The following is a 16,733-nucleotide window of genomic DNA, read 5'->3' as shown; positions in this document are numbered from 1 at the left end:
GGTTGTGAGAGGGATGTCCGACTGCCCATTTTAGGCCCCCGTGATTGGGCCTAAATGGGCAGTCGGACATCACTTGAGGGGTCCCAGATTGGAGAGGGTGCAGGCTGGGCTGAGGGACACCCTCCCCCACCCCCGTGCATGAATTTCATGCACTGGGCCTCTAGACTATATATATATATATATATACACACACACACACACACACACACACACTCACACACACACTAGTGGCCTGGTGTATGAAATTCGTGCACATTAAAAGGGGATTAATTAGAGGAAATAATTTAATATTGCTATTTGCCCTTTCTTTATAATAGAAGTGTCAGAGATGAAAGAAAATCAGTAAAATGTATATGAAATCCTTCCTCCTGTCAGTCTGGGGCACACCACGGGACCCAGAGTCAAGTCCCCGCCCACCCACATGCGCCTCAAAATCACATGAGACCCAGACCCTGCTGGCCCCCCGCCCCCATTGGGCTAGATCCAGACCCGGCCAGTCCCATCCTTGTCAAGCCCCGCCAAGCAGGAGGCGTAGCCTCAGGTCCCCTGGCCCAGTGCTGGGGCTGGGGGTGCAACCTGAGGTTCCCCGGCCTGGTGCCTGGGTGGGGGGCAGAGCCTGAAGTCTCCTGTCAAGCCCCACCTGGGGGGGCACAGCCTGAGGTCCCCCAGCCTGGTGCTGGGGCGGGGGGAGCGGCCTGAGGTCCCCTAGCCCAGCACCAGGACAGGAAGTGCACCTTGAGGTCCCGTCAAGCCCTGCTGGGTGGAGGGCATAGCCTGAGGTCCCCTGTCAAGCCCCACGGGGGTGGGGGAGGGCATAGCCTCAGGTCCCTGCTAATTGCTCGTTAGGGGTCCTTACAGGAACTTGGCCTCAGCTGTGGTTGCAGCTTTGTGATGGAGTGATGGTCAATTAGCATATTCCCTCGTTATTAGCTAGGAAGCCTAAGTGACAGTTTGACCTTTTGACCAGTAGCTATGATGCGCACTGACCACCAGGGGGCAGATGCTCAACTCACAGGCATGGAAACATGGAACAGACTGATGAACCTTAGAGGGAAAGGGAGAGGGGGGAGGGTATGAAGAGATTAACCAAAGATCTTATATGCATAATAGAGGCTCGGTGCACAGATTTGTGCACTGGTGGGGTCCCTCGGCCTGGCCTGCTGGGATTGGGCTGAAACCAGCAATCTGACATCCCCCAAGGGGTCCCGGATTGCGAGAGGGCCAGTCCAGGCCCAGGGACCCCACCGGTCCACTAATCTGTGCACCAGGTCTCTGGCTAATAAATAATAGTACAAGAATAAGCTCTGTGTTTTGCATACTCACAACTGTAAACCTATTTTTGTCCCATCCTGTATTTCCTATAGCGAAGGAGGATAGTACTCATTGGGGAGAAAAATTTTGAGGTTCACTTCTTTTTCTTAAAGACATTTTTAAAACTAAACTGTTTTAACTACATTAAAGGGTTTTTAAAGCATGCATGTAACACCTTCTGTCATTTTGACATGAATATTTTCATTTTCCCGGTTCCTTTCTAGTCTCTCTTCATATGTGGATTTGTTTTATGTTGCTGGAATCATGTGTTTTCCCATTCAACGTAAAGATGCTTCCATTGTTACAAAGTCTTCACTATTATGATTTAAATTGCTATATAATAGCTCATTTGCTACTTATTTTCTTATAAAACTTTTTTAGTATTTACTATTTCTTTTCTAGTTTGCTCATATTAGCATGTTCCCATAATTATTTGAAAATTTTATTCAAATATTAACTTTATTAGTTTTCTTCATACATGATATTTGTTTTTAAGTAATCTCTCATGAATATATGTGTGTGAGTGTATAAAACTTATAGCATTATTTAAAAAGGCAGTGAAAATTACTGAATAATTTAGACTCATTAATAGGAAAGACCTGGATTATCTTGGGCAACTGTTAATTCAGCCTTTAGGTTTACTTTTTCTGTCTAACATGTCATGTTGTTAGTCTGATTTAACCTTTGATTACTGTTTTTGTATTTCATATTGGTATATGGAAGTTAAAATAAATGCTACATTATGTAAGGAAATGAAGTTTATTTGATATTTAACTCCAAAGATTTATATTACAACCATTTTATTCTTAAATAATGAACTTGTATGAACTGTATGACTGATAGGGAATGTTATGCACTGTATTTCTCTAGGAGCTCCCCAGAGTCCTTCTGCTTCATGAACTGTCTAAGCAGGAAGGTGCATGGACCATCCTTCCACTGTTACCACAGTACGTTTAACTGGAAATGTGTCAATTCCTGACATTTCTACCGGGAAACTCGTAAGCTCCCTAATTTTCTTATAAGAGGGTGTGTGTTTTTTTCTCAGCGCCAGTAAGTGAAGTAAATTTGAACTCAGTTTTTTATGACTATTACATTAACCCAATTTCTTCCTAACCATGAATGACTTTTATTTTTAAATGTTTCTTTTTTTAAAGATAAAATGTCTCTATATTTGATATTTATGTTCGACAATTATCTGTCTTCTGAACTGGTGTTGTTATGGAGAGATTTCACTTTAAGAACTCTAGCTGTTGTATAAACCATTATTATTTGGCTTTCCTATATGCTGAAACTATATGTTGAAGAAAAGTATAAGAAAAAACTTTAGATTTCTTGCCATTTTATATGTCCTTCATCATTTCCTGCCTATCAGTTTTAAATCTTATTATAAACTTGCTTTATAGAAGGGATTACTAGAGCCTATTTCCTTTTGCCAGCTTTTCTGCAACATATAGCAGAAATTCCTCGTGGATTTTCTTCTGTGAAGAAGAGACAAGAATACAAGTTCCAGAACTCTTAGAAACACTCAGAAGATATGACACCTCAAAGGTGAATACAGTTTTAATACCAGTGTTTATCTTTTGGGTGAAATGCTTAAAAGAAGATTTTGACTATGAGGTTTTTAAAACTAATAAAGCAATTTAAAATGAAAGAGAATGGAATAATAGTTGAATATCTGGAAGCAATGTTAAATAATTCTCTTTAAGTTGTGTAGCTTTCAGAGGGATGGAACTTACCATGAGCTGTTCTTAAATGAAAAGAAAAACCTACTTATGTATGCTAACAGTTTCAGGAAGTTCAAAAACGATAACCCAGAATTAAGTTATGCTTCTCTTTATGAACAGTGACCACATAGTATTTTAGATATGAAATATATTTTGAGTACCACTGTGATAGCAGGGCACACAGACAAGGGTCCTGACCACATGGATGGTACAGGATAATAGGAAAACAACAGACCATTAAAGAAGCAATTACAGTTAAAAGTGAGACTTTTTTAATAAGGGAAATGTGAGGCGCTATTAGAAGCACATAGCTGGGCATCATATTTAATCTGGAAGGGTCACAAGTGGAATCAACATTTAATCTGAGTCACGTAGGATGAGTAGGAATTAACAGGAGAGAAAGTGTTCTAAGCAGTTATATGTAAGAAGGTCTGGAGGTGAGAAGGGATGCATCTTATGTTAGATTCTTTGCTACTTTCATATTTTCAAATTTTATTTTGTGAAAACAGGATATAGCCATTGGCTCTTTTTTTCTTTATTGATTAAGGTATTACATATGTGTCCTTTCCCCCCATTGCCCTCTGCCTCCCCACTCACGCCCTCACCCTCCTGGTGTCTGTGTCCATTGGTTAGGCTTATATGCATGCATACGAGTCCTTTGGTTGATCTCTCCTCATTCCCCCCACCCTCCCCTACCTTCCCTCTGAGGTTTGATGGTCTGATCAATGCTTCTCTGTCTCTGGATCTGTTTTTGTTCATCAGTTTATGTTGTTCATTATATTCCACAAATGAGTGAGATCTTGTGATATTTATCTTTCTCTGACTGGCTTATTTCACATAGCATAATGCTCTGCAGTTCCATCCATGTTGTTGCAAATGGTAAGAATTCCTTCTTTTTTACAGCAGCGTAGTATTCCATTGTGAAGATGTACCACAGTTTTTTAATTCTCTCATCTGCTGATGGGCACTTAGGCTGTTTCCAAATCTTAGCTATTGTAAATTGTGCTGCTATGAACATAGGGGTGCATATATCCTTTCTGATTGGTGTTTCTAGTTTCTTGGGATATATTCCTAGAAGCAGGATCACTGGGTCAAATGGGAGTTCCATTTTCAGTTTTTTGAGGAAACTCCATACTCCACAGTGGCTGCACCAGTCTGCATCCCCACCAGCAGTGCACAAGGGTTCCTTTTTCTCCGCATCCTTGCCAGCACTTGTCGTTTGTTGATTTGTTGATGATAGCCCTTCTGACAGTTGTGAGATGGTACCGCATTGTCATTTTGAGTTGCATCTATCAGATGACTAGTGACTTTGAGCATGTTTTCATATGTCTCTTGGCCTTCCATATGTCTTCTTTCGAAAAGTATATATTTAGGTCCATTGCCCATTTTTTAATTGTATTGTTTATCTTCCTTTTGTTAAGTTGTATGATTTCCCTGTAAATGTTGGAGATTAAACCCTTATTGGTGACATCATTGGCAAATATGTTCTCCCATGCAGTGGGCTTTCTTGTTGTTTTGTTGATGGTTTCTTTTGCTGTGCAGAAGCTTTTTATTTTGATGTAGTCCCATTTGTTTATTTTCTCTTTAGTTGCCATTGCCCTAGGAGCTGTACCGGTAAAGATACTGCTTCGGCATATGTCTGAGATTTTGCTGCCTGTGGGTTCCTCTAATATTTTTATGGTTTCCCATCTTATTGGCTCTTGTTTACTTCTAATCCCTAGCATTAGCGGAGTATTGAATACTTAATAGGTGGTCAATAAACACTTGTGAACAACTGAGTAATCCTGTGAGGTCAGCTTTCCTCCTGGGCTCTGTTCAGTGCCCCTGCAGGTGTAGAGGGCTGACTCAGAGACATCTTGGGAATAAATCAAGCTTCTCTGTTCTGGAGAAGCCTAGGTTACACCCTGATCACCTTATAGAATTCTTTAAACTTGGAATAAACAGAGTGGGCCATTTCTGATACTAAAGGATGCCTGCCTGGCCCACCCATGTTCTGATGCCCACTCAGAACTGGGCCAGGTTTAATGAGGACACTGGGAAGGAATTTGGCTTTTGGCTGCCTGTTTGCTTTGTTGATAATAGACCCTAAAAGCTGGGGACAGTGAACATTAGATTTCTCAAACACTAGAACGTTTGTTACTGTCATAAAACCACCAGTTTCGATGTTGTTTAAATGCTTGAAGGATCCATTGTAGTTTTTCTGCATGATTTGCTTTCTGGGAAGATACAGTATAATTGAATGAGAAAGTTGGTAGGTTAAAAAAAATTCCTTCAAAGGAGAGAATTATGACCATGTCTGAGATGATGCTAACCAGCATCTATGTACCTTTTGCCATGTTTTATGTAAAACATTTGTTATGCGTTTGTTTCCTTTTGACTTGGGAAAAACTCCCAAATCTTTTTCAGGATGTAGGAGTTTTAATCTCCTCCAAGTGTTCATTTCACCTGGAGATTATTTTTCCATTATCCATAGCTCTAATTCTCTTCAGAAGAAGGTGACTCACAGTGCTTTTTAATGAAAATTGGAATAAATTCAAAAGTTCAAAGCAAGTTCATGAAAAGCAAGAACAGAGTAAAAGTGAGATGGTTCCCCCTCTTTTCTAACCCTGCCATAGGAAAAAAATCTAGGCTGCTTTATTTCGTTTAACGCTAGCACTTAGGAGTAAGAATTACATAATGTTGAAATGAGCTCAAACCAGTGTTGTCCCTCCCCCCCCCGCCCCTGCTATTTGACATTTTAGAAATAAAAGTATAGAGCAAGTCTGGCTTGGCTATTGACACAAATAAACTACACAAAAATAATATGATGTAATGTAGTAGAGTATCAGTTATTTTGTTTTATTCTGACATTTTTCCTTCAATATCTTCCTGTCATTCTTACTAATGCAAATTTATGCTGTTGTACAATATTTTAAAAATTAAATCTTTATTAAAATAATTAATCTTTGTTAAATTGCCTTTCCAGGTTATTTCTATAAATTTTCATATCTTGATGAAGTCTTTCTTTTTCCCACTGTATGCCTTTAATATAAGTGTGCATATGCTGACATGTCTTGACTTTAATTTTTTTGCATTATTCTACTGCAGTTTGTTGGCAATAATTATAATTTTTATTTATTTATTTTATTTATTTATTTTTAATTTCTTTATTGATTAAGGTATCACATATTTGTCCTCATGTCCCCATTCCCATCCCACACCCCTCCCCACACATGCCCCCACCCCCCTGTTGTCCCCAACCGCTGGTTAGGCGCATATGCTTGCACACAAGTCCTTTGGTTGATCTCTCCCCTTTACCCCCACCCTCCCCTCCCCTCCCTCTGAGGCCCGACAGTCTGATCCATGCCTCCCTGTCTCTGGGTCTGTTCTTGTTCATCAGTCTATGTTGTTCATTATTTCCCCTAGATGAGTGAGATCATGTGCTATTAGAAATACACTTATAAGAACCGAAAATGAGACAAGCAATAATGGTTATGGTGACAGGAAATGAATCAGTCTGTAGTGAGTTTCTTTCTGGGCCAACAGTTCTTTTGAGACCCAATTACAGTGTCCAACAGTTCCTTATGTGTACATGTCAGCACTGACATTACAGTTCTGGATGGTGGAGAACTGGTGGTAATGCAGGTCCGACTCTCTCTGGTTTGGTCCTGGGCAACCTGCAGTGATGCACAGCTGCTGACTGCTAGTATGGGAAGACCACGTCAGCGTCTTCCATCTCTTGACTGCTTCTCTTCTGTCTTCATGGCTGGAGTAGTCCTGTCGATTCCTCTCTGTTGCTGGAATCCACATGGTCTCGGAGTTTTTTAGCTGCGGAAAGCTGTGTCTTTGGAGGTGGAGGTCCCAGGTTCCGCGAGTCTGCAGCTGGGGTAGCAGGATATTGGTTGGAGTGGGTGCTGGGTCGCGGGGCAGTTCCAAGGCCTGTCTTGTTGGTGGTGTTGATGAGTTTCTACCTAAGGCCGTTCTCCGCTCAAGATGGCGTGGGCTCCCTCTGTGCTAGGGTCCCGGGAGTGCCCGCAGCGGTGGTAGTCTCTCTTTGTCAAGGAGAGGCTTTCTGCCAGCCCCTGCTGCTCCTGCGAGATTTAACTTTCCCTCACTCACTCTCACACACCCCACGCACAACCACACACTCTCCTTTTATACCCTCACTCACTCACTTCCTCTCTCTCCACTCCGTCCTGCCAGCCGCCATCTTCCGCCTCCAATAATTATAATTTTTAATGTCTATTTACAATTTTATCTTATAAATGTGCCACAAGCAATTCCTATTATTGAATGTTAAACTGGCATTTTTTCTTTTTTCTTTCTCTCTATAATACATACACATTTTTAATTTTTACTTTAGAGGTATCAGAATAGTGCCTGAATCCTATTACACTTCCAGAGTCCAAAATTTTTAAATACATGGAGCTGATACACATGATTTGTACATAATAGCAACCTGAGAATAATGAAAGAAAAATATTTTACAGATTTAAATAAAGAACTTTACTATAATTAAGATTTAAACATCCATTGCTATCAGACATACAAGTTAAGAAGTGCTGTATAAGTTCCTATAGAGACTTATATACATAATTAATACTTACTGTTAGTTATTTTGCCTCAAGTTTAACATCTTCCAAACCATAGGTAATATTTTCTTTGAATTAATCAATATACATTTTGAATATATAATCAGCAGAAAATCTTACATAACCTGATGTAACCTGACACTCAAAGAAACCAACTATTATTTCTTTGATGTTCTAAATATTTTTGAAGGCAGACAAATACTTGTTTTAAAAGTTAAAAACTCAACAGGATCTATGTCTTTTTTTTAATATTTATTTTTGAAAGTATTACATATGTGCCCTTCCACCTCCCCCCCCCCCGCCCCCACTGAACTGTTCTAGCCCCCCCCCCACCTCCCACCCCAGGCCCCCTCACCAGCCCATTGTCTGTGTCCATGGGTTATGCATATATGCATACAAGTTCTTCTGTTGATCTCTTCCCTCTCACCCACCCTCCTCTGCCTCTGGAACTATGTTTTTGATACAACTTTACATATTCTTCATTTTTTAAACAAGCAGTGACTATCTCTTTTGGATTTTCATTGTTAAGACAAGGCCTATAATGCATAGCAGATAATTATTTATAAACTGAATAACATCTGAGAATTTATTCAATTTTTAGGGATCCAATATTATAAAATTTCCTATAATTATGTCATTTAAAAATGAACATATACCTATTAAGAAATGTAATAAAAATTGTTTAATCACTTTAGAGCAGTCAAAATACAACACTAAGATTGGTGTCTTGGTGTCTGAAAGCAATCATTTTGCCATATGCATCTTAATCTTTTATTCCATTCATTTTAAGTTGATGGTTAATTCAAAAACTGAGTTTTAATCAAAGTTGTTTTTAAACATTGTCATAATTTCACGTTGAAGAGTCAGATAAATGGCACTAGCCATTGCTTCTCTCCTCCTCTACTCTTGCTCTCTCTTCCTTGCTCTAAATTATAGTCTTTGAGAAGTCAGAGTTTACTGTTCTCTTGAGCTACCAATGACTGCTGATGTTCTTTTTGCTCATCTCCAAGGCACTTGTTTTGCATATTACTTGAAAAATATTCTAGGATGAATCCAGGGTACCTCTGATTTTCTTGAAATACTTTTTTTTTCAATTTTTTTATTAAGGAATTATATGTGTACATATCTTACCATTGCCACCCCCAACCCCACTCCCATATATGCCCTCACCCCCCAGAGTTTTGCATCCATTGGTTTGCTTCCTTTATATTCTGTTCCAGATGTTTCCATATTAGTTCCTGTGTTGGAGCTTTTACTTCCTTTTCTATTGCTGCTTTTCTAAATTGGTTGAAGAGCTCACCTGAGGACACCTGACATTTTGACTGGTTTGCCTAACTTTTCTAAGAGTCTGCATTCTTGATTTGTATATCCTTCTGTACAGAAACTTGACATTCACACTCGAAAACCATTGTGTCATCACCAGACGAATGCATCACAGTTAGGCCAGTCAAGTGATTTTTCAAATCACATGAGGGAGGCAGGATTTATAAAGGTGAAATGCTTTTTACACTCTGCATATGTTGTAATTCTTGATTATTAGTGCTAACTTGTGGTGATATGGTGGTGTTCCACTTGAATGTGTAGCCTGATGAAAAAGGGCAATAGAATAAGAGGTTGTATCTTGCATAGAAGATTGTATCTTTACTTTCTCTTTAGAAGGAGAATCATTCTGTTTCACTTCAGTAAATTTAGGTAACATTTCTGATTCGGAATCACTGCTGTCTGAAGAAATTGAATCACTGCTACTACTTTCAGACTCTGACGAAATGCTGCTGCTTTCACTCATTTGGGAACAAATTTCAACACTAGTCTTGGATGATGGAGTTTTCTCAGATTTTGGTTGACATTTTCTAGAATTTAACTCATTATTGACATCCAGTAATCACTTTTCAACTCCTATTTTTTTTCTGTGAATGAAGTTCTTCATTGAACTTCATTATTTTCTTACCATGAGGTTTTAGTGGTCTTTTTCTTAGACATGCAGCAACATATTTTTCTAGCTACCTCAGTGTTGTTGTTTGCAGTGTTTCAAAGTCTATCTCTATCTCATCAGGGTTGGAATTTCTCAGTGAAGGCTCTCTTGATTGTATAATATGAACAACTTTTCCAAATTTATCTCCAGGAAGTTTGTTTCTATTCAAACTCAATCGCCTTTTCTCCTTATAGCATTATTTTCATCCTCAGATTTCAGAGCCAACACTAGTTTCCTCTTTTTTGGCTGATTGCTCTTGGATTTTTCTTTTAATTTCATTTGTTTAAACTTTTTTCTTGGATTTTCATCTGTGTTGACATTTTCTTTTATCTTTTCCCTTTTATTATTTTTTAAAAATTTATTTTTATTGATTTCAGAGAGGAAAGGAGAGAGAGATAGAAACATCAAGGATAAAAAAGTAAAGAAGAAAGCACTGGTAGGAGGGGCAGAGGCGTGGAACCAGGTGGTCCAGCACCCACGTGTGGCATTTTTTTAATTGGGAGGGATATCTCCAAGACCTCCCATGAGGAGCAAGGGGTCCCAGCTACACACCAGCCCCCCAGCCCAGGGTTCCAGAAGAGAAGTCCCTGTAACTTCAAGCTGTAAAAACCAGTCTGGATTGTGGCTGAGTGACACGGAGACTGCTGAAATCCCAGGTGTTCCCCTTAAAGGGCCTGTGCAAAACTTAGTCTTACTTCCTCTGAGCTCCAGCACTAGGCAGCGACTTTGGGGGTATCCAGGGACATGCAGGGAGGAACTGGACTGTCAGACATCAGAGCAGGAGCTTGGGGGCAGCTTTCTCCCAGGCAGGGTTGCTTGCTGGGGTCATTATTCCTGTGCTGGGACCTCTCCCATTGCAGAGCTGACTGACTGGCAGCCATATCTGAGTTTTCATTAGTGTGCCCACACTGTTCCTTCCACCCTGGTGATTCCCTGAGACTCAGTCCCATCAAATTTCAGCCCCACCCAAACTGTTTGCAGCTGCCTTTCCATATGAATGCCCTATCCTTTACACAAGCAGGAGCTGGAGTTAGCATGCCCCAAGCCTATCAGTAAAAGGCCTAAGACCTGGCACTAGCACCAGCCTGCCTTCCTAGACAGCTGGGCCTTGTCTGGGCACCTACTAGCCCAGTACAAGTAGCAGCCATCTGCAGATCTCTCTGTATCTCCTGCCAGATGGCCCCAGGCAGTGGCTGACTTTGCATCTCCCAGGAGGCCCCAGAGCCAGTGTGCCTGTGGACAGCTTCAGACCATACCAGATTACAACTCTGCACATCCATAAGTGACACATTCAAGAGGCAGACTCAGTGAGCACCAAAGCCCCACTGAAGCAAGTCCTGCTTCATAGGGGTATCTACTGCATAGCAGCTCTTCCTTTGTAGACACAGCTGGTTCTCACAGCCAATTGGCCTGGAGGCCAATTTCTCCCAGTGATGCCAACAGCAATCAAGGCTCAACTACAACAAGACTGTGCACACAGCCCACACAGGGGCACACCTAGAGTGTCCAGCTCAGGTGACTGGGGGGACTGAGCCACTAGGCCTTACAGGACATGTAATATACAAGGCCACTCTACCAATTTCAGGAGACATAACAGCTCTATCTAATACATAGACACAAACACAGGGAAGTAGCCAAAATGTGGACCTAAGCCACAGTATGGCCTCCCTTTGTGAGAGGCAGCTAGGCTGATCAGGGGAAGGCACCAGCCCCATCACCCCGCTGCTGCAGCCACTGCCAGTCACCACAGCCACCAAGGTATTTTCATCAACACGGACTCCAGTACCTTCACCATGAAAAAATGACAACTTTCTTTAAGCATTTTCAAGATGTGTCTTTCATAGGATATGACATTTCTTTATTTTTCTTTTTATCCTCACCTGAGGATATGTTTCCATTGATTCCTTCCCTCCAATCCCAGGCTTTAGGCTTGGGAAGGGGACCCCGCCCCCGCCCCTCTGATCGCAGGCTCGGCCCCTTCCCAAGCCTAAAGCCTCCGCCCAATGGCTGGCTGGGAGTGACCTGGGTGCCGAGGAGGTTCCCTGGACCCAGGTATGTATGCAAATTAAATGCCACCTTTGGTGGGTTAATTTGCATACTCACTCTGATTGGCTGTGGGTGTAGCAGAGGTATGGTCAATTTACATGTTTCTCTATTATTAGGTAAGATTAGGAATAGAGAGTGAGGTGATGATGGTTGGAAAGAGAAAATATGTAAAATTATTAGAACTTAGGCTTCTTGGTTTAAATTATATGCTTTAGTTTCTTTTTTATAGGGGGTGGTTGCCTTTTAAAGCTGTCCTGAGCTTGCTTTTAACAAAAAACTAGTGAGCACCTAGTACATGTTAGGTGTTCTGGGAACACAGTAGTGAGCAGAATGGACAAGAGCCGTGCCCACTGGCAGGGGTTATTCTTGTTGCAGGAAAGATAAGTAATAAGCAAAAATGCAAATAATGTGTAAGATGATTATTGGTGCTATGGAGAAAATAAAGCAGAATAAGAGGGATAAAGGATAGATTAGGGGTGGGCTTATTCTATGTAGGATGTTCAGGGAACATCTCACTGATCAGGTCACATTTGAGCAGAGGGTGAAGAAACCAAGGGAGTGAGCCATGTGCTCCTTACTTGTATATCAAACTGCCTAATTAATACCTCCACTTATTCATCTAATAGGAACCTCAAATTCAATATATCCAAAACTGAACTCTTAATGACCCTTTAAACCCCTTCCATCTTTAGTCTTTCTCATCTCAGAAATGGCATTACCATCTATCCAGTTGCTCATATGAAAAACCTAGCATCATGACTGATTCCTCTTTTTTCCTCAATCCTATGTTGGCATGTTCAGTTGACTGTACCTCCAAAATGCACCTCTCATTCATCTTCTCTCCATATTTAATACTACCACTCTGGTGCTTTCATCATCTCTTGCCTTGACCATTATTAGAGCCTCCTAGCTCATCTCCTTGTTTCTGCTCTTGCCATGCTAATACTCTAGCCCCGTGGTCAGCAAATTGCGGCTCGCGAGCCACATGCGGCTCTTTGGCCCCTTGAGTGTGGCTCTTCCACAAAATACCACGGCCTGGGCGAGTCTATTTTGAAGAAGTGGCATTAGAAGAAGTTTAAGTTTAAAAAATTTGGCTCTCAAAAGAAATTTCAATTGTTGTACTGTTGATATTTGGCTCTGTTGACTAATGAGTTTGCTGACCACTGCTCTAGCCTCTCTATAATTCAGTTGATAATCACTTACCTGCTTGAAAACTTCCAGTGGTTTCCCATTCCACCTGATATATGTTCACTAGATACAGCATTTTTGGTTGGCCGAAGTCTCCTATCACTGTAAAGATATTATTTTACTGTCTTTCAGATTCTATTTTTTCTGTTTAAACATCTGCTGTATGTCTTATTTTTATTCCTCTGAAAGAAATATGTATATCCTTCCCAACTACTTTTAAGATTTTCTGTATATGATCTTTCAACCAACATATACCTGTGTGCAGTTTACTTTGTTTTTGTCTTTTTGAATTTTAATTATTTTATTTATTGATGAGAGAGAGAGAGAGAGAGAGAGAGAGAGAGAGAGAGAGAGAGAGAGAGATATTTGTGAGATTTGTTGTTCTACTTATTTATGCATTCATCGGTTGATGATCCAATCCGAAATCTTGGAGTATCAGGAGGACGCTCTAACCAACTGAGCTACCTGGTGGCCAGGGCCTTTTTGTATTTGTCTTGATTGGAGTTTATAGAGCTTCTTGAATCTATGGCTTGATGACTTTTGTCACTTTTAGAAGATTCTAAGCCTGTATTTCTATAAAAATTGATTCCGTTTCATTCTTTTTCTCCTTCTATTCTGGGTTTCCTATTTCATATATTTTCAATCTTTTCATGGTATCCCATATTGCTCTTATGCTCTTCTTTGTACTTTCCTGCTTTTGATTTCTGTTTTTTGTATATCAATCTGGATATTTTTTTTTACTGACTTGCCTTAGAGGTAACTAATCCTCCCTTCTCTTTTGTCTAATATCCTCTTGAATTTCTCACTTCAGTTACTGTATTATTCAATTTGAGAATTTCCATTTGAGTCTTGTTTATATATTCTAGTTCTTTGGTAAAATTCTTCATCTTTTCATCTATTTCATTAAATATATGAATCATATTTATGTTTTTGATAACTGCAAAATCTGATTTATCTGTGGGTTTCTGTTTTTTATTTTTGTTTTTGGTGTGGTCTTGTTGCTTGTCATACCTGGTCATTTTTCACTAAACAACTGATATTTTATGTGAAAAATTAAAGAGTCTGTGGATGATAACCAATCCTACAGGAGAAATTAATATTCTAGGTTGTAGACCTTGTTTGGACAGATCTATGTCCTTACTCTTAGACCCCTTCTCCCCTGGCAGACCCTGTACTTTAGCGTGGGGCTCCCCTGAATCACTGCTGAAGTCTGTGCCCAGCTCTTTAGCCTCTCCACTGCCGCTTTCCACTTACTTCTTGATTTTTCCTTTGGCTTTGGTATTGAAGAAAGATTACATGTGGAATTTTGGGCTCACTTTACTGGGATCCTCTTAAATCTCTATCTTTTGGGCAATCTCCAGCTCCAGCCTCTGTTTTAGTCTAGTGAGGTTGCAGAGTCCTCAGCTGCTGCTTTCTGTGGTGTGTTTATCTCTGCTCTGGGAATCAGCAAATCCTGAGAGTAAAAGAGATGAATATGGGGTTTCCATGGATGGGCACATCTTTTCTCTGGGATATTAGTCCTTACTGTCTTTGTTGTTTTCTGACACTCTCAATCATTTTCTTTAAGTAATTTCTCCAGCTTTTATACTTGTCATCAGTGGGAGAGTAGGCCTGAGCCAGGCTATTCTGTTGTGGTCAGAAGTGGGAGTCTTCCATTGCATTTAGAATAAAGTCTATGTTGTATTCCACTGGCATGTAAAACCCACTTTTGTCTATCTTCTGCCTTTCTCTTATACCTTGTTTCTTCACTCCCAGTATATTCTAACCCCACTAGATTTCCTTCTTTCATCAAATGTATCAAGCTCTTTCCCACCTGAGGGATTTTGTATTGACTGCCTTGACTGCTATTCCCCAAATTTGTGCATAGCTAGCTCCTTGATAGTACTTGCTCTTTAGTTCAGTTGTTACCTCTTTCCAAGGTAGTCCCCTGGTCACTGTGTACATTTTCATCATAGCACATTGCAGTCACTATCTGAACTCACTTTATTTCCTTATTTTCTGTCTTCCCACTATTGTGTAAGCTATGTTCCTGTCTGGTGTGGAATCAAAGTTAAATGGTAATTGATAATAACTAAATAATATATGTTAATGGAGTAAATGAATGAATAAGTGAATAAAATAGGCACTGATTCTGGAAGGAATTTTTCAAATTCTTTGCAAACTTCCATGGGGTGTAAGGTAAACTGTTTTCTTTGACTTAATAATGTTTCGATATGGAATATTTTATAAAATACTACTTATATAGTTATGGTATAATGACTAGATTTTATTTATTCTGATGATATATTAAATTACTCTATAGACAAAAATTATGCTCTGTTAACTGTCATGAATATTAGTTATATTTTTGTCAAGAAAATTAAAAAATGGAGGATTTGTGCTAATTCTCTATTACCTCAAATATTTAATTAACTAAAACTACTTATATGACTGTTTTTGGTGTGACATGAAATGTTTTTTTTTTAAATGACATTTTATATTTTTATTTAACAGGACTGGTTTTTAGGAAAAGCATTACATGATGAAGAATCTACAATAATTCACCATTATGCCTTTTCTGAAGATCCTACAATTTTTAAATACCCAGACTTTGCTGCTGGCTGGGCCCTTAGTATTCCACTTTTAAACAAGTAAGAATTTATTAGATTTTTTTTATTTTGTTGAGTGTTATAATTGATGGATCTTAAATAGGTTTTCAGCCAGAGGCAGTGTGTGGTAGAGCGGAAAGTCCTGGAGGGGTCTTTTCTTCTGCCTCATCACTTACTAGTCCCCTTAGACTCATCACTCAACCCCTCTATGCTTCCTTATTACTCACCTGCAAAATAAGGTGAATAATAAATTGTGATAGTGAACACACAATACAATATACAGGTGATGGACTATACACCTGAAACCTACAGTATATAATTTTATTAACCAATGTTATCCCAATATATTCAATAAAAATTAAAACAAACAAAAAATAAATCGTGAGACTAAGGGAGGGCACATACATGCTCTGAGAAGTCTACCTTCATGTGTTATTACTGTTGTGTCTCATTGGTTGAGCATCGTCCTTTGTACCAAAAGGATACTGGTTCAATTCTCGTCAGGGCACGTAACCAGGTTGTGGGTTTGATTCTCAGTCAGGGTGCATGAAGGAGGCAACTGATCAATGTTTTTCTCTCATATCAATGTTTCTTTCCCTCTCCCTCACTATTTAAAAATATCTCTCTCTCTCTATATATATATCTATATCCATATCTATATCTATATCCATATCTATATCTATATCTATATCTATATCTATATCTATATCTATATCTATATCTATATCTATCTATATCTATATCCATATCCATATCTATATCTATATCTAGATCCATAAATATAGATATAGATATAGATATGGATATAGATATAGATATGGATATAGATATAGATATAGATATAGATATAGATATACACACATACTAGAGGCCTGGTGCATGAATTTGTGCACCAGTGGGGTCCCTCGGCTTGGTCTGCGGGATCAGGCCAAAACCATCTGTCCAACATCCCCCAAGGGGTCCCAGATTGTGAGAGGGTGCAGGCCAGGCCAAGGACCCCACCAGTGCACAACTGGGGCCAGGTAGGGATGGAGCTGAGGAGGGACCACAGGAGGGCTCCAGGGCATGTCCGGCCTATCTCACTCAGTCACCTTTAGCCAGACCCCAGCAGCAAGCTATCTTACCAGTCAGAGCATCTGCCCCCTGGTGGTCAGTGCATGTCATGGTCAGCAGTTGAGCGGTCTTAGCATATCATTAGCATATTACTCTTTGATTGGTTGACCGGATGACCAGACACTTAGCATATTAGGCTTTTATTATGTAGGATGTATGTATGTGTGTGTGTGTATGTATATGTATATATATATATATATCTCCTATTTAATAAAGAGGG

General features: G+C 39.8%; 1 protein-coding gene across 1 annotated transcript in view; it reads left to right on the top strand.

The window, feature by feature from the left end:
* The window catches only part of B3GLCT (beta 3-glucosyltransferase), a 167,132-nt gene that overhangs the window by 74,704 nt on the left and 75,695 nt on the right, over positions 1–16,733 (top strand). Inside the window, exons 5-7 of the mRNA XM_028136295.2 lie at positions 2,182–2,258; positions 2,748–2,859; positions 15,306–15,442. Of these exons, the coding sequence (XP_027992096.2) occupies positions 2,182–2,258; positions 2,748–2,859; positions 15,306–15,442 (326 nt within the window). The remainder of the gene's footprint in view (positions 1–2,181; positions 2,259–2,747; positions 2,860–15,305; positions 15,443–16,733) is intronic.

Source organism: Eptesicus fuscus, chromosome 7, assembly GCF_027574615.1.
Source record: "Eptesicus fuscus isolate TK198812 chromosome 7, DD_ASM_mEF_20220401, whole genome shotgun sequence".
In the NCBI taxonomy this organism is placed as follows: domain Eukaryota; kingdom Metazoa; phylum Chordata; class Mammalia; order Chiroptera; family Vespertilionidae; genus Eptesicus; species Eptesicus fuscus.
This window is presented reverse-complemented; position numbering and strand designations above follow the sequence as displayed.